At 60.5% G+C, this 22,907-nt stretch overlaps 1 protein-coding gene across 4 annotated transcripts; it reads left to right on the top strand.

Annotated features, from left to right (window-relative positions):
• Window positions 1-1,710: 1,710 nt before the first annotated feature.
• Window positions 1,711-21,589, top strand: ADAM11 (ADAM metallopeptidase domain 11). Of its 4 annotated transcripts, XM_059149167.1 has the most exons (27): window positions 1,712-1,856; window positions 2,342-2,517; window positions 10,702-10,778; window positions 10,986-11,052; window positions 11,976-12,061; window positions 12,160-12,235; window positions 12,644-12,710; window positions 12,779-12,846; window positions 13,207-13,281; window positions 13,361-13,432; window positions 13,603-13,769; window positions 14,276-14,360; window positions 14,470-14,560; window positions 14,692-14,743; window positions 15,254-15,353; window positions 15,435-15,506; window positions 15,617-15,709; window positions 16,117-16,197; window positions 16,726-16,776; window positions 16,888-16,951; window positions 17,178-17,277; window positions 17,516-17,635; window positions 17,727-17,895; window positions 17,992-18,106; window positions 18,194-18,284; window positions 18,916-18,933; window positions 19,465-21,589. In XM_059149167.1, the coding sequence occupies exons 1-27, from the start codon at window positions 1,787-1,789 to the stop codon at window positions 19,478-19,480; spliced, it is 2,319 nt and encodes a 772-aa protein (XP_059005150.1). In that variant the 5' UTR covers window positions 1,712-1,786; the 3' UTR covers window positions 19,481-21,589. The 4 variants fall into 4 exon arrangements, with proteins under 4 accessions (XP_059005148.1, XP_059005150.1, XP_059005151.1 ...); XM_059149165.1 differs by lacking the exon at window positions 19,465-21,589 and having other exon boundaries at window positions 1,711-1,856; window positions 18,916-19,458; XM_059149168.1 differs by lacking the exons at window positions 1,712-1,856; window positions 19,465-21,589 and adding an exon at window positions 9,862-9,963 and having other exon boundaries at window positions 2,430-2,517; window positions 18,916-19,458.
• The last annotated feature ends 1,318 nt before the right edge of the window (window positions 21,590-22,907 follow it).

Here is a 22,907-nt window from a genome sequence, read left to right as displayed (position 1 = left end):
AAGCAGGTAAGATAGATGGTCTCTCACTGCCAGCTCTTGGACTTCGGGAAGCTACCATGGGCATCTCTTTCTTGGAGCCTCCGTGTCCCCATCTGAAATGAGGAGCGCAATCTCTCCCTCCTGGCTGAGTTTCTAGGGAATATCCCACTGTAGTTCCTCATTCCCGGGAGCCCCCTCATGCCTACACCCTGGAAGAGGTTTCCAAGATGTCTCCAGAGTGAAGGACCAGTTGGCTCAGCCCTGCTGAACATCTGGAGCTGGAGAGGCAGGTGGTTGCTGGGGGTAGTCACCCCGGTCCCAGCACTGATGTCAGCACCTCCCAGGAAATTGCCTTCTCACCTCTCCTGGGCCCAAAATAGAGCTGGGGGGGGGGGGGAGCTGTCACGAGCCAGAGATAGCTCCCCCATCCCTGGCAGAGTCCCTGAGTCCCTAAGGAAGCAGAGGACCCAGGATGGGGTTCCCTGCCTCCACTCCCACCCCTCAGCCCAGTGTGGGTTCCAGGATGCTCTGGCCTTGGGCACAAGGTCATGGTGAGACCTCACCAGCCGTGTACATGCCCTACCACTCCCCATCCATCTCAGGTCTCTGGTTCTTGGAATTCCTAGCAGAGATCAGAGACCCCATCCTCCAGTATGGGGACCCAACTTCCTCCGGAGCCCTTGAGCTGAGCTGGAGGGCACAGGGAGAGAGGAAGTTTGGAAGGTCAGTTGGTTTGCACACAGGGTAACCTAGTCTGGCCAGAGCTTGGGAAGCTGGGGGTCTCCAGAGGTGTCTTCTGCTCCTCAAAGATTTGGGAAGGCAAGGGAGGGGCAGGAATGGGGAGTGCTAACAGCATGTAAATGACCTAGCTAATTGATATATTTAGGGGACAGAACTGGGGTGCCTGCCCTGTGTGAGGAATTCAGGAGCCCAGAGGCAATAGGCCAGCCCTTGCTGGTGGCTCTGGTGACAGCAATCTCCGCAGCCGTCCTGGAAGCAGGGACATCTTTGGCCTGGAATACAAGCCTGCAGGATGGAAAGGGGTCTGGAGGCAGGGTGTGGGAGGACTCCGCAGTGACCTGCTCTGCTGTGGGTGGGTGAGAGAGCCCTTTAGTCCCATCCTTGGTCCTCCGATCTTCCCAGCTCCACCAGCCTGCGGTCGACCCGGGCCCTCGCGGCTGGGTCCAGAGAAAGCCGTTCGTGGGTACCGCGCTGGAGGGGTGAACCGGAGCGGGTCAGCCACGCCCCCGCACCTCGACCGCGCAGGGCCCCCAGACGGACCTCACCGGGTCAGAGGCCGGGGTCCCCGTGTTCCCTGCCTCCCTTCTCCTGCCGACCCACAGGTCCTCCGGGGTCCCCCAGTGAGGGGTGGCCTGGGGGGCGAGGGGCGGGGGCCGCGGGATGGGGACGGGCGCGCCCCGCCCTGCACCTGCCGAGGGGGACCCCGAGGAGCCACGGGCAGGCCCGTCTCCGGGCGGCGCCTCTTTTGTCCTCCCGTCGCGGCGGCCCCGGCCCTGCCCGGCTGGGGGGGCCCGCGGGGGGCGGGGGCGGGCCCTGGGCTCACGTGCTCGCCGCTCGGCTCTTAACCCGGCCAGCCGCCCCGCCGGGATGGCCGCGGCCGGAGCGCGCTGAGCCGGGCGCCCGCCCCGCCGCCGCCGCCGCCGCCGCAGCTGCCAGCCTCGCCCCCCGCCCGGCCGGCGCCCCCGCCCGCGGCTCCCGCAGCCGCGCCTCCCGCCCGCGCCTCCTCCCGCCCGCGCCGCGCCGCTCGCAGCCGCAGCCCCCGGAGCCGGAGGATTATGAGCGAGCCATGAGGCGGCTGCGGCGCTGGGCGTTCGCGGCGCTGCTGCTGCTGCTGCTGCCGCGGCTCCCACCGCCCGGTGAGTGCCCCCCGCCCGGTCGCCCCGGCCCCGGCCCCGGCGCCCTCCCTACCACCGCCCCGGGTTTTGCGGCGCTTTCTGCTGCAGCCACATTTTCCTGCAGTGCTCGGGGTGACAGCAGGTCCGAGCGCGGGGGGCGGGGGGCAGGGAGGAGGGAGGGCGCGTGCACCCACCTGTCCCCATCTGGCCCGCCGCACCGCGGCCAGCCCCCTGCCGCCGGCCGGCGGACTCTGCAGGTCTCTGCGGGTTGGGGTGGGGGGGGGGGCAGTCGTGACGGGCCGGCAGGAGGGAAGCTCCTGTCCCCTCCCCATCGGGCTCTTCCCTCTGCAGGGGAGCAGGTCCTCCCACCCAGATCACCCCCCTTCCCCCCGCCCAGGGCTCCAAGGGCCACACCAGCGTGGGGGGGATGAGGTGGACTCACCCCAGTCCCAAGTCTCCTGCCCCTCGGTGGGCATCCGCCTGCAGCTCTGGCCTTGTCTCCCCAGGTCTTGGGACCCGGGGTCCCTTCGGAGCTCTGCGCTGGCGAGTCTCACCCCAGTTGGGGCAACCGGGAGCCCCTGAGGTCACAGAGCCCAGCCGTCTGGTGGGGGAGAGCTCCGGGGGAGAGGTCCGAAAGCAGCAGTTGGACACCAGGGTCCGCCAGGAGCCACCAGGGGGCCCGGTGAGTGGGGCTGGGTGTTGAAGCCAGGGGGCTGAAGCAGGCCTGGAACCCAAGGAAGGGCACCCACAGCCAGGGTTTGCCCTCACCCCCAAGCTGGCTCCTGCAGCTTCTCCTTCTGTACAATGGGCTACCTACCAGATGGGTGCTGGAGCCTACTAGTGGGGAGCATCCTCCTCACTCCAGGCCCCCCTCCAATCATCATGGGGATCCCCTGCCCTTGGTGGACCCTGGAATGCAGGACTCAGTCCAGCCTTGGGTCAGCCTTCTACCCGCCCCCACTCCCCTCCTGCCAGAGCAAGTGGTTCTACATCAAATGGGGCTTGGGCAGGGCAGTAGGAGGCAGGGAGAGGCCGCTAAGAGCCCAGGCAAGGATTAAGTAGGGCTCCTGTTTCTCCTCACGGCGCCCTCCGAGGGCTTTCTTGGCAAAGCTCAAGGGTCGCTCCTGCCTCAGTTTCCCTCCATGCACGGACAGACTTGTCAATTCTTGCTGTCCTCGCTGAGCATGGAGCCTTGGAAAAAGGCTGGAGGCCCCAAGATCACCCACATATGCCAACTCCACCGGCCCCGTTCCCCAACCCCCCTCGGCCCCCTCCCCCATCCATTTCAGCTGCCAGGCCCCTCCTGCCTCCCAGAGGAAGGTTAGGAACGAAGGAGATTAATTGCAATTAATAATTAATTAATATCATGTGAATAATAATTACCCAGATGGAATATTCATTCAGCATGCCTCGGCTCTCCAGGAGCTGGAAGCTGTAAGTTAGCCAGGCCAACCGGGGGCAGCGGAGGGCAAGATGGCAAAGGCCTGGCAGGAATAGGAGGTGTACCCGAGGAGGGGTACAGCCTGGGAAGTTTTGGCAGCTGGGAGTGGTGGGAGGTAAATTGGGCTGGGCAAAGGGAGGAAGGAGGGAAAGGGAGGCTAGCATTACAGACATCTGTCAGACTGGCATCTGGCCCTGCCTAATGTACTTGGTTAAAAGCCCTTAGGGGGGGTGGAGGGGTTTGTGGGAGGGGTGCAGGGGGGATAGGCGGGAAATGGAATGGAGCAGGAAGGCAGCATGCATAATAGATGGACCATCACTCAAGGCAGGGAGGGGGATGGGGTACTTAATGGTCCTGGGCAGGAAGGCCTGGGCAGGGGTGGGGGTGGGTTGCCGTGGGCAGGGGTGAGAGGGAAGGGGCTGGAAGCTGCCTTCAGGGTCTGCTCAGGCTCCTTGGAGGGGGTGAGAGATGGGCCGCAGGGATGGTCCCAAGACCAGAGATGGGGTGTCCTGGCTGGGTTTGGTCCTTGGTCCAGCTTTCTTTCTTGGGGTCACCCCTCGTCCCCAGAACTGTGCACCTGCGTTGGCTAGGAGTTGACCACCCAGCCTGACTGCTGGGGCCCCTGGCGGGTGATTCAGGGAAGGTCCAGATGGAAGATGGAGCGATGTTGTGGTGGGGTCAGAGGGAGGTGAGTGGCGAAGGCAGGGGGCAGGTAGAGATGAAGAATGGAGGCCTCCCTCAGCCTAGTCCTTCGTGGATGGAGAGTTGGGGGTGGTTCCGGGCTACGATGGCGCCTGGGACTGTGTGGGGGGACCAGGATGGGTGGAGCTGGGCTTGATAAGTTGAGTGTGGAGACGATAGGGGAGTCTCTTTGGGTGTCATTCTGCTGGGTGAGTGGATGGCATATGCGTGTCTGAGCGACCAAGTCTGGATGCGGCCAACGAGGTGTCTGAGGGGGTGAGGGTAGGAGTGGAGGGTTCCTGGATCTCTGCGGCAGCGCTTACCTCCAGTGGGGGTCTCTCTAGCCTTGAGCCTTTCCAGGGACCTTCCTGCAGCCTCTCTAGGGGAATCGTAGGTCCTGCCTCACCTGAACCTCAGTCTCCCCTGAGGTGAATTTCTCACAACTCCGCAAGGCAGGTAAACTTTTGCCTGCCCATTTTACAGATGAGCAAACTGAGGCTCAGAGAGGTTGAGTAACTTGCTCAGAGTCCATCAGATCTCAAGCAGATCTCTGGTTTCTCTCCAAGACCAGGTGCTTCCCACCGCCCCATTCTGCCTCCAGGGATCTGCTTTGGCACCGGGGCAACACCACCCAGAAAGGAAGGCCAAAGGAGGCAAAAAGTCATGTCCAGACTCTTTCCCCCTTACTGGAAGGTGACACTGCAGCCCTCTGCTCCCTCCTGGCATTTCTCCCTGAAGCCCTTCTGGCCTTGCACCGTCCGCGTGAGCGGCCCTGAGTCCCTGTCCCGGGGCACCGGAAGTTTCGCCCCCTAGCGCCGTTGGGCTCTGTCCAGAATTATTGCATCGGTTTGGGACCTTGGGCCCAGCGAGGTGCTGGGGCAGCGGCAAGATCTCTCTTTGCTGTGGATCAGGTGGCGAGTCTGGGGGAGCACTCTGGCCAGCAGGACTTGGGTGGGGGGACCTCAGGCACTCACCTGCTCTGGCCGGGTCCCATCACCTGTCTGAGGCCTAGCTTCCTGATCCCTAAAATCGGGATGATGGTAACATTAATCTCGGCCTCGTCCACCTCCTAGAGGTGGTGATAGGAAAGGGTTTTGTGTACTGAGGGCTTCTGGGTTTGGGGTGGAACAGGGGTGTGGAGGGGAGGAAGGTAGCCGGGAAAGAATTAGAAGCGAGAGAAATGATAATTTACTGGGCCCTTACTGGGGCAGACAGTGTTATGCCTTTCCACATATTGAGGTATTTAATGATCATCACAGCTGTAGGAGAAGGGGCTGTCATTATTCCCATTTTACAGGTGGGGAGGTGGGCACAGAGAGGTCAAGTAACAAGGAAGGTCACACAGCACTTAAGTAGCTGAGTCAAGGCTGATGCCCCAGGTTGATACTCTGAGCCCGCCTGCCTCCCGCTCAGGGGTAGAGTGAGTGAGAGGTCACAGGGGACCCTCTGCCCTCTTCACCACTGTTCTCAACACCTTGCTTTTGTCCAGTTTGGAAGCAGGCTGGGCCTAAGGCCCAGAGAAGTGGAAGAATTTCTGGAAGTACAGAAACTTGCAGTCACAGGGAGCCTAAAGCTGAAGGTTGAGACAGAAGAACAAGCAGGGTCACCATGTGCAGTTGGGCTGGTTGTTCACTGCACAAGGGAGCCCAGGCAAGTGGACTGAAAGAAATCTGTGGGCTCAGGCAGCTACATGTTTCTGAGGGGACTCTTTATCTAGTCAACCCAGAGCTGCTGTGTGGGTCATGTCTGCCCCCTAGGGAAACCCAAGAACCAAGAAAAGGGCAGGATGTAGGGAAGCAAACAGGATAGGGGGTGGAGAGGTTCCAGGCTCCAGGCCTAGGAGACAGACTTATCAGAGCCAGACAGAGGAGGGGAGACCCCAGTCACGGGTGAGCTCCTATGAAAGCTGTCCAGACCCGCATTTACTGAAAATGCTACCCCCGGAGCCCCTGGTGGAGGGTGTGTGTTTCAGTGTTTGTGTTTTCTTGCTGTAGGTGGTTGGGGCCAATCTGGCAACGCTCAGTCCCCAGCCCTTACTAAATGGCAGTCCTCAGCAGGGAGCCACAGGGCCTTGTGCCTGGAGCCCTCATACCCCACTAGGGTCACGGCCATGCTTGGTCTGTGCAGCCAAGGTCACAGCTCTGTCCTGGGATTGAAGGCAGGAGGTGGTTCCCGGGGGCGGGGGGCGGGGGCGGCTGATGGCCGGAAGCCACCCCTGAGACTTGTGCTGGGCCCCCCACTTGCTCTGCAGAGGCAAGGGGCATGAACTGAGCCCAGCGGTGAGCCCGGCCATGAAGTTGAGTGAAGAGATTATTCATGCAGGAGACTAAGCTTGGGTCTGAAAGGCTTTGTGGGGCGGGGAGAGCAGCCTTGGTGGCTCCTGGTTCTGCTGCCTTCTGAATCCCACATTCCTAATCCATAAAATGGGGCTAAGAGTCGACTCCATTTTGCCAAGCTGCCTGGAAGATCAGAGGCGATGATGTTTGTTAGGTGTCCTGCCTAGGATCTGGCAAGAACAGATGTTCAACATCTGTGAGGCCTCCCTTCTTCCCGAGTATCCGTGGCTGGGTGCAGGCAGCTGGCAGCTGCATGAGGGCGGGTGTCTGAAACAGAAGCCTGGGCATTTGGGGGTTACCTGTTGGGCTCCAGGTGGTGCTGGTAAGGGTAGGGACAATGAGACAAGAGTCTTGAGTTCTCCCCAACCAGACTCTGGCCTGCGGGCTTGGCCTTGCCTGATCACCCCCGTCCTGGCTGTCTAGAGGGACTCTGTTGCCCAGAGAATGTCCCCAGAGGAACTTATGACCCTCTAAGGAAGTGACTCTGTCTTCAAAAATGTAGGTCAAATCCCATTATCAGAAATTTGTTCAGCTGCTCTGTCTGGGAGTCCCACTGTCTCGCTGATCAGTTGAGCTCCAGCACATCGTGGAGGACAGCTGCTGTGGGGAGGGGACATCTTCCAGGTGGGGTCCCTGGGTCTCTGGCTCCCCGCCATCTGCCACGACCCAGCCCATGTGGTTCATCTAGTTCCTCAAAGCCCTGTTCAGCTGGAACATTTACACTTCGTTCTTCAACTATTCTGATTATGATTACTAGTCCTTGTGACAATAATGCGTTAAGAATGGCTTCCGTCTAACCCTCAAGACAACCCCCTTTTACCAGTAGGGAAACTGAGGCTCAGGCCTTCTGATGCTTTTCCATTCAACATGTGTGTTGAGCTCCTGGGCCGGGAAGAAAATGGGCGTGTTCTGTGAAAAGTTGAATTGGTGATCAGAGATGTCCAGAACCCTGTGTGTGCTTAAAGGCCTAGGAGTAGAGGGGCCACAGCCCTCTGTGTGTTGTGGGGTGGGGGGTTTGTGGATGAGAGGAGGAAGGAAAGCCATGGGAAGAGATGGAGGTTCCAGAGGAGGGACTTGGGGTGACAATTTAAAGGACAGTGCTTGGACATTCGTCCCCCATCCAAGTACTAACCAGGCCCGACCCTGCTTAGCTTCCGAGATCAGACGAGATCGGGCGCGTTCAGGGTGGTATGGCCGTAGACTGGACATTCGAATTTACTGGAGCATCTGAGAATCCCGAGGTCCTCAATCTCCCCCTTCCCAAGACTGTGATTCTGGGGGTATAAGGTAGAGGCCTGGCGTCTGTATTTATGATTCTGGGACTTCAATGGGATTTTGGCCTCCTTCCTTCTGCATCCCGAATCTGGTTGAGCCCAATATGGGGCATAAGCCAATGCCTAGGGGGTGGACGGGCTGTTGACAAGATAGCCTCGGGCAGGGCAAAGTCGCTGAAGCCAGGTGGCCGAGCTGCCGGGGCAGATGTGAACTCCAGCCCGGGGCTGAGATCTGACCCCACACCTCCCCAGCATGGCCCTGGGCCAGTCACCTCCAAGTGTCTCTCCCTGAGCCTTGGCCTCCCATTTGTAAAATGAGCACCAGGCGACCTGGGCGGGTTGAGATCCAATGAGCCAGGGCACGTGAGAGCCGGATGGCCGGGGAGCGAGAGGTAAGAGCAGGGCACGGGGTCGAGGCCCGGCTGGCCGGTCACCGGCAGCGCTGAGCTGGGCACGGAGGAGGGCGGGCGGGAGGCAGGGGGACAGGAGGGGCTCCCAGGGGAGGAACTGAGGGATAATGGGAGAGGTCAGGGGCAGGTCAGGGGCAGGAGGCGGACCAAGCAAGGAGTGGTTTGGCTCTGCTAGAACTCAGGCCCTCAGGTGAGGGGTGTGGGTGGGGGTCTTAGGAGTCTGATGCCAGGAAGAGCCTCCGCCCCAGCTGCCTGGGGTACAGAGTTCCTGGGGACTGAAGCGGGTTTGCCTGATCTTTCTCTTCCTGCAGACAGGGGTTGCCCCATGTAGCCCTCGCCCAGCCTTCTGAATTCCCTCCCCTTCCTCCAGCACCTTTGGTGGCTCCCCAGCCCTCCCTGGGCCTGCCTCCTGTCGCGCCCAGCCCCCAGCCCCAGCAGCAGCGGGTGCCCTTATCTGGCCTGGGCCCTGGGTCCTGCTGGGGAAGGGGCAGCCCCACCCAGGGTCGGCTTTCACAGGTGAGGAAGAATGAGGCTGGCTGCGGGAGGTGGTGGGGACCGGAAGGACCTTGTGTCTGCTCTTCCAACAGTCTGGGCTTTCCCCAGAGATCCGGGAGGCTGTAGGGGTGAGCTTACTGACTTCCTGAGTGGTGGACATTCTGCTAGCACGAGGGCCGATGCTGCCAGATTTCTCCTGGCCCGGGATGACCCTCACCACCCAAGCCTGCTTCACAGCCTTGCGTCTCTCTGGGCTCATCGTACCATTTTCAGTGGGAAAACCTGAGGCCCAGGGAGGCTGCTGGATCATCTCTGAAGCAGTACGGTCTGAGAGAGAGGCTCAGGACGGGCTGCTCCTCTGGGGGATCAGTACGGGCAGAGATGGGCGCTTATGAGCTGGGGTGGGGAGCAGAAAGAACAAGTGGGTACAGACCTGAGGGCAGGGGAGGGCAGAGGTAGACCCGGCGGGGATGGGTGGGGAAGGCAGAGATAGACCAGGCCCAGGAGAGGACAGGAGAGGGAGAGCAGGGACAGTGCAAGCCAAGGGCATGGGGTGGGAAGGGGAAGGGTAGTCCAGGCCCAGGGGCAGGGAGAAAGCAGAGATGGCCCAGGCCAGGGCAGGAAGAGGAAAGCAGTGACTCCTTGTCCTTGACGTTCTATTTCAAGTCTGATCGACGCTCTGGGGGCTTGGGATAGAGCTTTGAGCTCAGTCGGCCTGGGATGGGGTGAGTCAGTGTCCTTGGAGCTCAGAGGGCTGCCTACCCGAGCTCTGACCCTTCACCCCACCTCAGCCCCCCTCTCTTAGGGCCTCTCATGGACACTGGGCCATTTTCATCTTGCTTCACCTTTCGGGTGAGAAGGCCTTGGAAGCTGATTCTGCAGGCTTGAGTCCCAGCTCTACCACTTCTTAGCTGTGTGAGTTTGGGCAAGTTAGTTAGGATCTCTGTCCTTCTGTCCTCTGTCCTCTGTCCTCCGTCTGCCAGAGGAGGGTAGCAGGAACATCTGTCCCCCTGGCTTGTGGTGAGGATCAAATATGATAATACTTGTATTTTGAACAGTGCCTGGCACATGATAGCACTTAATAAAAATGAGAAATCTAGGTGGTTGATAAGAAAGCCAACTAGCACAGGCTATGAGATTTTGTGACCTTGGGGCTCCTTTCTGTCCTGCAGCCCAGGAGAAAGGCAGCAGACAAAAGCCTCACACCTGCACAGCCCAGTGGTGGGGGTCTGGGTTTCAGTCTTCTGAAATGAATAGGGGTGTGGAGAAGGCTCTAGTCCTTCTCAGGACCTTGATACGTTTCCCTGGGTCTTTTGTGATGAGACCTGGAGTGGGGAGCCCCCCCCTTATCCCCTGAGCTCAGACTCTCCTGCCCCTTCTTCTCTTAAGGTCACTGTTTCTCCAGGCACATGAGCTTCAGGCCTGGAGTCCCCACTCCCCATGGAAGCTGGGTGCCCAGACCGGGTAGGGCAGCCATCTTGCTCAGACCTGGTACGTCGCCATGACAACCTGGAGCCTCCCAGCCCCACTGCAAAGGCCCCTTTGAAAAATTTATCAGGAAAACTTCCGTGTTTAAAAATTAACCATGGGATTGAAATATTAAAGATGAGCTGCTTTGGGCAAGGCAGAGGGCAATGGACTTGGGGGTAGAGGAGCCAAGTTCTTTCCTCCTGACAGGATGGCATCCGCTCCAGCTTCCAATTCTAACCCACACCACCCTGTCTGCAAAGTCCGAGCTTTCTCCATAAATGGAGGCTGGGCCCCGGAGGCAGGAGAGAGGAGCCCGGTCTACAGGGTCCGGGGGTCACCCTGCACCCCATCTCAGTTTGCCCCTTTTCCATGGTACTTCTGGGGGCTCCCTGAAGTGAGAGCAGAGCTGGCCCTGCCAACAGCGGGGAGGGCCTGACCTAAGCAGTGGGCGGGCTGAACTGCTTTCCATCCCTGCTGTGCAGATAGACCGGCCCTGGGGGGCTCCTACACCAGAGAGGATGGGCTGGCACCCACCTCCCATGCTGCTCACCGTGCCATGGCTGAGGGTGGGCTGTGCCCCGGGATGCATACACCTGCCCCCGCCCCCAGGAAGGGAACAGGGGCTCAGAGGAAGATAAGCTCTTTCTCGCCAAATCAATGGTTCCCTTAGCGGCTGGGCTGGGCCATCCCCTCCCCAGCGCAACAACTTGTTCTGAGGTTCCCTGGGTTGACTCCCCTCTGCCGTCCCCCAACCCCCAGCCTGTCCACCTGGCCCAAGTGAGTTTCGTCATCCCAGCCTTCAACTCAAACTTCACTCTGGACCTGGAGCTGAACCAGTGAGTGTGGCCTTGAGCCTAGAAGGAAGGGCAGCAGGCGGGGGCGGGGGGTGGGGGGGCAAGGCATGGCCTTGACCTGGGTGGGTGAGGAGATGGGGACAAGGCCGGGTCAAGGGACCTAGATCGGAGCTGGGGTGGGGCCCAAAACTGACCCGGCCCCCAGCATGGACCCCCTGCTTCCTCCTGCCCCCCTTCTGTCTGTTTCAGTCACCTCCTCTCCTCGCAATATGTGGAACGTCATTTTAGCCGGGAGGGAACAACCCAGCACAACACCGTGAGTGCCTTTGGAAGGGGCCAGGGGAGGTGGAATGAAGGGACAGGTGATCTGTGGCCCCCAGGGTTGGAGTCCAAGCAGCTTGTTGAACAGTGTGGAGCCTGAGCTCCCTTCACCCAGTTCCCACTGCAGCGCCGACTCCCAGCCGGCCTCTCTGCCGGACTCCGAGGCTTTCAAGGACCCTCCCTGCTCCCTGCCCAGACCTTTGTCAGAGGTGGCAGTTGGGGAAATGCACTTCTTACTAAGCACCAAGGCCTTGGGAAGTCCTGGCTGCCTGGGACACCAGGGTCCCAGCCCCAGAGGCCCAGGGGCTTGAGCAAAGATGAATGAGTGTCTATAAATAGCCACCCCCCCCCCCACACACACACACACCAGCCAGCTCAGTAACTGGAGCACAAGTAATTCTTCAGGAGCAGGGAGGGGGTACTTGTCCCCTCTGACCCGAGCGCCCTGGCCGCGAGGACACATGGTGCTTATGGTTGCTCAGCCACAGACCGTGTCCGGGGGCAGTCCGCAGAGGCTGTGGTGTCTGTGAACCACGCCATGTGTGCCCTTGTGTGAGTGTTGGGGCTGAGCCCACAGCTCTCATAAATTCGGGGCGCTCGTTGGTGAGTGCTCAGGACAGTGCCTGGGCAGAGTGCTAGCTCTTCTTCTCAGAGGAATTGATGAACCCCACAAATGCTGAGAACCACTGATGTAGCCCAACTTCCTCATCTTGTAGGGGAGTGAAGGGGGCCCAGAGACTAGGCACCGGCCCAGGTGAAAGAGCAAACTAGGAGTGCATCCAGAATCGGACCAGGCTCCCGATCTGCGGGGGCACCCCGAGACCACGGCCACCCGCACCCCGCCCACACCGAGCGGTTGCGGGGACCCTCAGCCCTCCTCCTGCCTTCATGTCTGTTCATGTTCTGCTGCTCCCCCAGGGGGCCGGGGATCACTGCTACTACCAGGGGAAGCTCCGAGGGAACCCCCACTCCTTTGCCGCCCTCTCCACCTGCCAGGGGCTGCAGTGAGTATGGGCAGGGAGAGGGCAGGAGCGGGGGAAGGGAAGAGCCTTCCTCCCTGGCCCTGGGGATGCACGGTGGGGACCTGCGCCTCTCTCTGCAGTGGGGTCTTCTCTGATGGGAACTTCACCTACATCGTGGAGCCCCGTGAGATGTCCAGGTCTCAGGAGCCCCCCCAGGTGAGCCCCTCATGGTCCCCCCTGACACCCCAGCTACGCACTTGCGCATCCCCATGGCTTGTCCCAAAGGCTGTCGCGCCTCCTCCCTTGGTAACCTCAGCCTTACTGCCCTCCTCAGTCACCCCAGCTCTGGTTCCCTCCCTCTGTGCCCTCAGCTCCAATGTCCCCTCTGTCCCCCAAGTAACCTCCCATCAGGCTCCAGTGTCCTTTGCCCCTATCTCTCAGGGCGCCCCCAGGTCTTGACCCCGGAATCTGAGCATCTGGGAGATCAGATCCGACATGGGAGCTCTGGCCAGTTCTGGGTCACCCTGGGATGGGGTGGGGGGGAAGGGCTGGAGCTGTCCCCCATTTGGGTTCAGTAGCAGACCTGGTCGGCCCCCCCCAAGAATTAATTCCCCCTCATTTCAGGGACCCCTTCCCCACCTCATTTACCGGACCCCTCTCCTCCCAGCCCCTCTCGGATGCAGGGAACCAGGTAAGGGAGGGAAAGTGGGGCTGGGGAGGGGGCCGGGTGTGCCCCCCTCACCTGTCCCCTCCCTCCAGGCTGCCTGTTTGCTGCCCCTGCTCATTCTGCTCCTGTGAACCGGCCGAGGCTGAGAAGGAAAAGGCAGGTACGGGGGCCCGCACAGACCTCGGGCTGCAGAGACCCCAGGCTGTGGTCCAGAGCAGAAGGACACCCCATCCATGACGGGGGCAAAGGAGGGCTCAGACCAGCGTGGCTGGGGGCCAGGGTACCATGCCTGAGAGGAAGCCCCCCACCCCATTTCCTAATGGCTGTGTCTACACCCGCCTGAATTACAAACTGAGGCTGCCTGCCCTCTTACCAAGGCTGGGGGTGGGGAGGGGACCCCCACCACTGAGGGGACTAGCATTATCCCTGACTGGAGTTCAGCACCCTTGAGTCTGCCCATGGCTTGGCCTCCATGCCGGGCATGGAGGGGACTGATCCCAAGTGCCCACCCACCGCCCAGGTCCGCCGGGGCCACCCTACTGTGCACAGTGAGACCAAGTATGTGGAGCTGATCGTGGTCAACGACCACCAGCTGGTAAGTTCTCAGCCTAGGGTCAACTCGGGGAGGGGGGCCAGAAGTACCCTGGCCCTGCGCCCACTCTCTTTCCTCCCAGTTTGAGCAGATGCGCCAGTCGGTGGTCCTCACCAGCAACTTTGCCAAGTCCGTTGTGAACCTGGCAGATGTGGTGAGCCACCCCCCCTTCCCTTCCCTCCCCTCCCTTGCCAGCGCCCCGCTGCACACATGCTTGGGGTGAGCTCTGGAGGGCCCTAGCAGCCCCTGATCCCCACTTCCTGGAGAGACAGACTGAGGCCCTCCAGCCCTGTGCCCCGACCCTCCTCTTCCCTCGGGGCCCAGATGTACAAGGAGCAGCTCAATACTCGCATCGTGCTGGTTGCCATGGAAACGTGGGCAGATGGGGACAAGATCCAGGTGCAGGATGACCTCCTGGAGACCCTAGCCCGGCTCATGGTCTATCGGCGGGAGGGCCTCCCTGAGCCCAGTGATGCCACCCATCTCTTCTCGTGAGTTCCCCCACGCCACCCGGGTCCTGCCAGCCTCTGCTGTTTGCTAGCTCTGTGCCGGGGCTCCTGCAGGGTCTGGGAACTGGGCTCACCTTGCACCAGCCCCCCAGCCACTTGCCACAGGCTGGACATCTCCCCCTGTATCTCAAGCTGATGCGTCTTTTTCCAGTTCCCACTGATCTTCCTCTGCCTATCATCTCCCCTTTGGTCCCCTCTTCTCCTTTCAAACTGCCCCAGCATCCCTTCCTCAGGGACTCAGTGCTCAGATAGAAGAAAAAAAAAATCTGATAGAAGGTCCTTGTCATTAGAGATGATCTCATAGGAGCCTCTCACGTGGCTCCTGGGCAAACAAACCCAAAGAGAGGAAGGGGCTTGCCTCATGAGGATGGGCTCCCCTCCCCGAGGGAGGGCTGTAGTGCAGGAGGCTCCGCAGTCTGCCCCTCTCAGCCCAGGGAAGACACTGTGGGCAGGGCACGGGGTTCTCCTGACAACCTTCTCCCTTCCAGGGGCAGGACTTTCCAGAGTGCCAGTAGCGGGGCTGCCTACGTGGGGGGCATCTGCTCCCTGTCCAGGGGTGGGGGTGTGAACGAGGTGAGAGCTGCGGGGCATGGCTGGGGTGGGGGTTGGAGCCAAAGGGAGAGGGGCTTTGAAGGGCACGAGGGATGCAGATATCTGTGTGCTCCATCTTCTTCACCCCAAGTATGACAACATGGGCGCCATGGCGGTGACCTTGGCCCAGACGCTGGGGCAGAACCTGGGCATGATGTGGAATAAACACCGGAGCTCAGCAGGTATCAAAGGAGACCCCGTGCGGCCCCACGACCGGCCCAGACCCACACCCAGCAACCTTAGAAGTGAAGAGGGTGTCTGTGGGAGAGGCGTAGCCCTCCACCCTCCCTTACACCCATCTGCTCCCTCTCAGGGGACTGCAAATGTCCGGACAACTGGCTGGGCTGCATCATGGAAGACACAGGGTGAGTTCTTGGGGACAGTCGAGGGCAGGGTCTTGGGCGAGGGAGAACCACAGGGAGCACTGGTCAGCAGTCTTGGACCCAGTGGCCTCAAGAGGCCTAGCTGTTGGGCCCAGTTTTCTGAGGACCCTGCCCAGGGAGACCCACAGTGTCCATCCCCACCCTCCCCGCCCCGCCCCGCCCCGCCGCGCCCCCCACACAGAAACTGGCAGCCTGTAGTGTGCGCTGTGGCCACTGGGAGCCGCCAGAGCCTCACGTGGAGGCACCTTCTCCCCTCAGCTCTCCAACCTCCAATTCTGAGCTGTCCTGAGGCTTCGGGAAGGGGACAGGAGCACCGCCCCTGTCCACTTCCGCTTGATGGGCAGGCAGGAGGCTGATCGTACTGTTGCCGGGCACATAGATCCTCAGCCTCCTCGAGATGGTCACCGAGTCCCCCCGTGCACCCCATCCCCAGTCTTGAGAAGGGGCGAGAGCGGCGGGGCTCAGCAGCTCGGTCCCCTGACTCTTGCCCAGGTTCTACCTGCCTCGCAAGTTTTCGCGCTGCAGCATCGACGAGTACAACCAGTTTCTGCAGGAGGGAGGCGGGAGCTGCCTCTTCAACAAGCCCCTCAAGGTACCAGCCCCAGGGCGGCGATGTGGGAGTGAGGCTTGGGCAAGGTCCCGGCCAGACTCCCGACATCGCTTCCCCGTCCAGCTCTTGGACCCGCCTGAGTGTGGGAACGGCTTCGTGGAGGCGGGAGAGGAGTGCGACTGTGGCTCGGTGCAGGTGAGAGACGGGTGCGGCGCCAGGTGCCGGACCGGGGCGCGCCCGAGAAGGTCTGGGTGAGGAAGGTCAAGGCTTAACCACCTCCCTCCCCTTGTCCCCGCATCCCTCAGGAGTGCAGCCGGGCGGGCGGGAACTGCTGCAAGAAATGCACCCTGACTCACGACGCCATGTGCAGCGACGGACTCTGCTGTCGCCGCTGCAAGGTGAGGGACACCCACCGCCGGGGTGGGATGGAGGCGGTACCTTGAGGCCTGGCAGCGGACATTCGGATAAGGAGCGGGACTTAGGGAGGAGGAACCGCTGGAGGCGGGGCACATGTAGGGGCGGGACTTGAGGAGAAGGAAGCGCCAATGGAGAGGGAGAAGGGCGGGGAGTACGCCCCCAAGGGCCTGTTGAAGGCGGGGCTATGAGAAACGGGGCGGGGCACCTACACTGTGGCGGTGGGAGGGGCGGGACCGTGGGCCGGCCTGGGGGCGAGGAGAGGAGGAGCCGAGTGCCCAGGCCTTAGGAGGGGCGGGGCTTCAGGGGCGAGGCTTCAGGGGCGGGCCTCGGGGAAGGCAGGCGCGGAGTCCGCGGTTCTGGGCTGAGCTGCGAAGCATCCCCTTCCCAGTACGAGCCGCGGGGTGTGTCCTGTCGTGAGGCCGTGAACGAGTGCGACATCGCGGAGACCTGCACCGGGGACTCCAGCCAGGTCCGTCCAGCCCAGCCGCCCTGAGGGTCCCCGGGCGAGGCAACCCCGATCCTTATAGGTTTGGCTCCGCGGGGCTATTGTTATCTGCGCCCCTCCGCTCTGCTGCTGGCGTTGCCGCCGCTGGTCAGCCTCGTTTTCCTCGCCTGTGAAACGAGTTCTTCATGCCTCCTGGTTTTGCTCCTAACGTCATTAAATCAGAATAGTCTGGCTGGGGTTCCAAGGGCCTGGAACGGGGTTGGTGTGCACTCAAGATCAGAGCGTAAGATATTATTAGTTAACATCCCTTAAGTCCTCAATACGTGGCATTAAGTTCTCCCAGCCCTGTGAAGTAGTTACAGGAAACAGAGAGATTGGAGAGGCTACGGGACTTGCCAACCTGTGTGGTCTGAGTTCTGAGCCAGACCTCTTGCCCTTGATTTGGAAGAGCCCTCTACTACTATGAGCCCCATGAGGGGGCATTTAACAACCCTTCATCTTCAACTCTCAGTTCTGGGGCTGCTCTGCTCAGACCAGCCCCTCTGTCCACAGTGTCCTCCTAACTTGCACAAGCTGGACGGTTACTACTGCGATCATGAACAGGTATGACGGGGCCCCTCCCCTTCTGGACCTCTGGCTCAATAACAGTCTTTTGACTTCTATCCATTCTGACCACTCAATGTCTCAGTCCCTTGTCTCTTGTTTGCACCTTAGGGCCGCTGCTATGGAGGTCGCTGCAAAACTCGGGATCGGCAGTGCCAAGCCCTTTGGGGCCATGGTGAGTCTTTGGCTAGGGGTATGGGAGAGGAGACACTGGAGGACCCAGAATCAAGAGGCTGGGGAGGGGTAAGTTCTGGTAAATAACCTCTACCAAGTGTGTGGCTTTCAGGATCTCAGTGACCCAGCTGGATTGGGGGTCAGGCCAGAGTGCTGGGGGTGCAGGCCTGAGGTCCTGGGGTGGGTTCTGGGGTGAGTGGGTGACACCTGGCATCATCTCCTTACAGCGGCTGCCGATCGCTTCTGCTATGAGAAGCTGAACGTGGAGGGGACAGAGCGTGGGAACTGTGGGCGCAAGGGGTCAGGCTGGGTCCAGTGCAATAAACAGTGAGTTGCCAAGGCTCCTGGTTGGCCTCCCCAGCTCTGGGACCCAAGAGGGTTTTGTTTTTTGGTTTTTGTTTTCAGAGTTGGGACAGCAGGTTCTAGGACAAGCCTAGGAGTCCCAGTGGAGAATATAGGAAAATTCAGATGGTGGGGAGAGGGCGGATTCAAGTTCAGTAGTAGTAGTAGCAGTTGGGTCAGAGGTCAGACTTGGGGCTCCACTGTCTTCACGCTGCCCCAACAGGGATGTGCTCTGTGGCTTCCTCCTCTGCGTCAACATCTCTGGAGCTCCTCGGCTGGGGGATCTAGGGGGAGACATCAACAGTGTTACCTTCTACCACCAGGGCAAGGAGCTGGACTGCAGGTATGGACTGAGACCATGCCTGGGGAGGGGCAGCTTGCAGCCATGATGGGGGTGGGCGCAAGAGCTGAAGCTGGCTATGCCGGTTCCCCAGGGGGGGCCATGTACAGCTGGCTGATGGCTCTGACCTGAGTTACGTGGAAGATGGCACAGCCTGCGGGCCCAACATGCTGTGCCTGGATCATCGGTGCCTACCAGCCTCGGCCTTCAACTTCAGCACCTGCCCTGGCAGCGGGGAGCGCAGGATCTGCTCCCACCATGGGGTGGGTGCCTGGAGGCCAGGGGTGGTGGGAGGTGCTCCCGAGAGGGGACAGCCCCCACTCTACCGCTCACCTCTACTGGCCCAACCCCACCTCTAGGTCTGCAGCAACGAAGGCAAGTGCATCTGTCAGCCAGACTGGACAGGCAAAGACTGCAGCATTCACAACCCCCTGCCCACATCCCCCCCGACAGGGGAGACAGAGAGATACAAGGGTGAGGCTGGAGCCGGCCGGGGTGGGGCTCTGTCTCTCCCTTTCTGCATGCCTGTTCCTGCCAACTGAGCTCTACCTTCCTCCCCAGGTCCCAGCGGCACCAACATCATCATCGGCTCCATCGCAGGGGCTGTCCTGGTCGCAGCCATCGTCCTGGGAGGCACGGGCTGGGGATTTAAGTAAGAGACACACATGCACACACATGCACGTGCACCCCCCATCCTTTGGTGTTTTGGGGGGTATCAGAACCCCAGACTATTGGAGCTGAGGGGCCTCCCTGAGAAGTTAGCTAAGCCAGAGCTCACATTTCATGGTCCGAGCCAGGCACATAGTCTTGTTTTGCTCACAATTCCAAGACATTTAAAAAAAAAAAGCAAACAACCAAAAACACCAAAACATTTTACATTAACAATCTTCCCAGCTTCTCTTGCAAAAGGAGAAGAAGACTGGGCCTCAGTGCATCCCAGCATGGTGGAGAGGAGCCTAGTAGGGGCTGGTGGGAACAGGGTGTGTCCTCCGTCCCTAGGCCCCACCTGGCCCACAGTGGTCTGTGGGCATCTGGGTCTGGGGCCCTGAAGCTGGTCTAATGCCTTCACTGTGCAGAGGAGGGACCTGCCAAGTCAGGACTCAAACCCAGGCATCTCTCCCTAGGCCTGCCATTAGTGAGCCGGTCCCGGGGACCCTGGCCCATATTTGGGGCCAGGGGTCTCATGGGAGCCAGGAAGGCCCTCCCTGAGAGAAGGGCACGGTCGTCACCCGTGGCTCCTTTTCCTTTTTCTCTCTGCCTGTCCTCTCCTTGGCTCCTTGAAGAAACATCCGCCGGGGAAGGTACGACCCGACCCAGCAGGGGGCAGTGTGACGCCGGCCACGTCATCCCTCCCGCTGTCCCTGTCTTCCTCCATCTCATTCGTCACCTCACATTCTGTTGATGGGGAGCTGGGGGCTGATTCCCCCACCCCTGCTGTCACTGCTGTCACTACAGGGGTGGGAGAGCCCCGCCCCGCTCCGGGAAGAAAGTCCTCAGCCTGCCCGTGCCCCTTCCTCCCGCCCACCTGCCCTCCCAGGCCTTGGTCCATTTCCTCCTGCCCTTCCTATTGCCAGACCACCACTGTCCCGGTGGGCCCTGGAGCTGTGTCCCCCGAAGCCCCGTTCTCCCGGGAGGGGAGCCTACCTCTGCGTCCCATCTGTTTTGTCTTCCATGTCACCGCTGTCTGAACTCCCACCAGAACCCCTCCCTGGCCAGCCTGGGACTTGCTGCCTCTAAGAGGGCCCAGCACTGACCTCCCAGGGCCCCGGCTCAGGGGCTCTCCCTCTGGGCCCTGCCTCACCTCCTCCCCTGATGCCCCCTCTCCATTCCAGGTCCGGAGGGGCCTAAGTGCCACCCCCCTCCCTCCGAGCCTGGCGCCCATCGTCTCTCGCCCTGAACCACGAGGCTGCCCCCTGCCCAGCCATGGAGGGAGGCACCATGCAAATGTCTTCCGGGCCCAAGCCCTTCAACTCCTGGCCCCACGGTGTGGGGCGGGGGGAGGGTGTTGTGGGGGGCTGTGGCCCTCCCTGCCCTTCACTCCACCAGGGTGGACCGGGCGGGCCTGGGGCATTTCCGTCACGGTCCACCACCCCACCTCATGCGGCTTTGGCCTCGCACACCAACTCTCCCTGTGTGAATGTAGCTTTCATCATCACTGATTGCCACAGCAAGAGGGATCCTCCCCACCCCACCCCGTGGGCAGGGCCTGGGATGGCCCCTCCTCAAAACCAGGCAGCTGGGACCAGGGTTTTAGCTCTCTGGGACTTAGGGGGAAGGGGCTGACATCTACTTTTTTTTTTTTTTTTAACTGAATCTTAACTGATGAATGTAACTTTGGGGGTGCTGGGGCAAGGGAGGTTGTGGGGATATTTTGACATTTGTGTGGGAGGGACCGGAGGAACTGAGACATAGCCATCCCCCGGGGCCCTCCCCGGGGATGATCCCACCTGGAATCCTCTCATCGAACATAGCCGACCCCAAGCCAGGCAAGGGCAGGGCCTGTGCCCTGTGGCCCAGCCCTACCAAGCTTGGAGAAAAGAATGAGTGCTGATTCAAACCAAAGCTGCCTGTTCTGTGCCCAAGGCCTCGGTTATGGGCACAACGACCACACGTCCCAGATTGTCTTCAATTTCAAAATTACCATCCTGCTATCCCTGGCAGGATGCATGTATTTGGGGTCTAGAAAATCTAGACCCTGATATAAAATAGCACCTATCCCCCTTTCAAGAAGGTTGATTCTGGGGCAGACTCAGGGTTTAGGTGCCCCCCAGCATGGCCTAGGGGTCCCAGGCTGGGCCATCTTCCCAGAGAGGACTTCCTCCTTGGGAAAGGCCAGGGGTGGCCCAGTGACTGGAGGGTTAGGGGTTTTGCCTGTGATGTACAAGAGGAGGTAAGAAAAAAGGCAGGTTTCCTATCTGATCTTCAGCTTCTAGAAAAGTCCTCAAGGCCCTGTCGAAACCATTCTGCTCCTTACCCCCATTCCAGGGCTGAGTAGTAAGTTTACAGTTGTTCTCTCCCTAACATCCTCTGATCCCCACTGCAGTTGGGCCTGACAGACAGGCTGAGGCCAGGGCGCGAGTCCTCAGACCCGCCCCTGGCCTTCCCCATGACCCATGGGACAGTGGCGCCTCGGCTCTACTGCTTACAAACCAGCTGGCAAGGGCAAGATGAGGGTCAAGCTACCTTATGGATGAAAGCCACAAATGAGCGGAGCCCCTCTCCCCAGGAATACCCCTTCCAGACTCAGCAGGGGCTTCTGGACACCCCAGGGACTTTGAACTGCCTGCTTCATCCAGTCCCTCTGTTTCTGGGGCCTCTTTGAAGAGGAAATGGTTCCCTGTTTATCTGCACCACCCCTCAGGGCAAACGGGACTGAGACCCATTGACACCCTTCTGGGTGGCCAGATGCGGCTACAGTGGAGTCCTCCATACTGAGCTCCAGCTGGCACTGCCCAAGAGAAGGGGGTGGGTGGGGCGCCCGGTGGGGCGCCCCCTGGCCAGTCCGGCTCCGCCAGTCCCACACACTGGAGCAGGGGGGCAGGCGGGGAAGGGCTGGCTTGGGCGCTGCTGCCGCGGTTCTCTAAGGCGTTCTCCGCTGATGCACGGGCACACAGCCGGTGGTACCCCTGGCACAAGCATTTGGATCCACATCTCCGCACAAGTGTGAATACCTCTGCACGTGCAGACAGGCCTGTGCGCGCACACGCGTGGGGGCGGGCGTGAGGATGTGGAGGGCTCGGGACTTCCTGTGACCAGTCCCCCGGCTCCCAGCTGTCTGCATCCTCCCGCCCCACCCAGGCAGTGCTCGGGGAGGAGGGGAGGCTGCACTGGCCTGGGCCTGGAAATGGCTCCATACAGCATCCTGTAAATATGTCATCTGGGGCTCGGGGCGGGGAGGCAGGGACAGGGACATCAATTAAAGATCATGTCCTGGGGCTTCCATGGAGCTCACACCAATGTGCGGTCTCTCCTTTCTGTAAATGACGGCGCTGTGACTCGGGACCCTTCCCCATCCTCCCTGGCCCTGGAGGAAACACGATGTCTGCAGTGCTGGAGGGGGGAAGGGAGCACCCAGGACCGGGCGCTGGGAGTCTGGGAGGAAGTGATGTACTTTTCCATTCCTGGCCGGCGAAATAAGCGACGATGGGTGGAGAGCCAGCCCTTCCGCTTCCTCGGCTCTCCCAGCGAAGAGAGCTGCCTTCCCCTGGCTGGGGCAAAGCAGAAGGGGAGGTGATAGGAAGCATCTTTCTCAAAGCCAGGAGACCCAACTTCCATTTTTTTTTTTTTTTAAATTTTATTTATTTATCAGAGAGAGAGGGGGAGAAAGCAAGCACAGGCAGACAGAGTGGCAGGCAGAGGCAGAGGGAGAAGCAGGCTCCCTGCCGAGCAAGGAGCCCGATGTGGGACTTGATCCCAGGACGCTGGGATCATGACCTGAGCCGAAGGCAGCTGCTCAACCAACTGAGCCACCCAGGCGTCCCCCATTTTTTTTTTTTTAAGATTTTATTTATTTATTTGTCAGAGACAGAGGGAGAGAGAGCGAGCGAGCACAGACAGACAAAGAGGCAGGCAGAGGCAGAGGGAGAAGCAGGCTCCCCGCCGAGCAAGGAGCCCGATGTGGGACTCGATCCCAGGACGCTGGGATCATGACCTGAGCCGAAGGCAGCTGCTCAACCAACTGAGCCACCCAGGTGTCCCCCCAACTTCCATTTTATGGTTACAGCCAGAGAAGCCCCTCCTCACCACCCAAGAGGTTTCAGAAAGCCGGTTAAAACCGCTAGTCTGGTCCCAGGGCACCTGCTCTCCGGCCTGCAGAGAATTTGCTGTTTGTCCTCTCTGTGCCTGGGGCAGCAAAGGACTGAGCTCTGCCAAGGCTCCGAGCCCCTCCCATCTTCCCCTTCAGAGGCTTCGGGCCTGGAGGTATGTGGCTTTCGAAGCCAGGCAGGTTCAGGGGAAATAGAAGGTAAGAGGTGGGGGCAGAGAATGAAAGCCAGGTAAGGGAGAGAGAATGGGAGCAAGAAAAAGCAGCGTTCAAGCACCTGGAGAGAAAGAGCAGCCGGTAGCTGGGTAACGTAGCCCCATTCCCAAATGGGGGGTCTCCCGGGACCACCCCAGTACACATGCAGAGAGAGCAGGACTCAGGGCAGCCTGGGTTCCTGGTCTGCTCCCTGTTCTGAGAACCCCAGGATATCAGGAACCTGCACCTCCTGTCTCCACACCCTGGTAGCCCAGGCAGCTCAGCCGGAGCCCTTCTGCAACTCACAGTCTGGGTGCC

This window comes from Mustela lutreola, chromosome 15, assembly GCF_030435805.1.
Source record: "Mustela lutreola isolate mMusLut2 chromosome 15, mMusLut2.pri, whole genome shotgun sequence".
In the NCBI taxonomy this organism is placed as follows: domain Eukaryota; kingdom Metazoa; phylum Chordata; class Mammalia; order Carnivora; family Mustelidae; genus Mustela; species Mustela lutreola.
Note: the sequence above shows the minus strand (reverse complement) of the source record. Positions and strands in the feature narration are given on the sequence as shown.

What these genes read in the sequence shown, in the direction of transcription:
- ADAM11 (XM_059149165.1), top strand. Translation starts at nt 1,787, where the DNA reads ATGAGGCGGCTGCGGCGCTGGGCGTTCGCGGCGCTGCTGCTGCTGCTG. An exon ending in TCCACCTGCCAGGGGCTGCA is followed by an intron (nt 12,062 to 12,159) that starts GTGAGTATGGGC and finishes CTCTCTCTGCAG; the next exon opens with TGGGGTCTTCTCTGATGGGA. An exon ending in ACTACTGCGATCATGAACAG is followed by an intron (nt 16,777 to 16,887) that starts GTATGACGGGGC and finishes TTTGCACCTTAG; the next exon opens with GGCCGCTGCTATGGAGGTCG.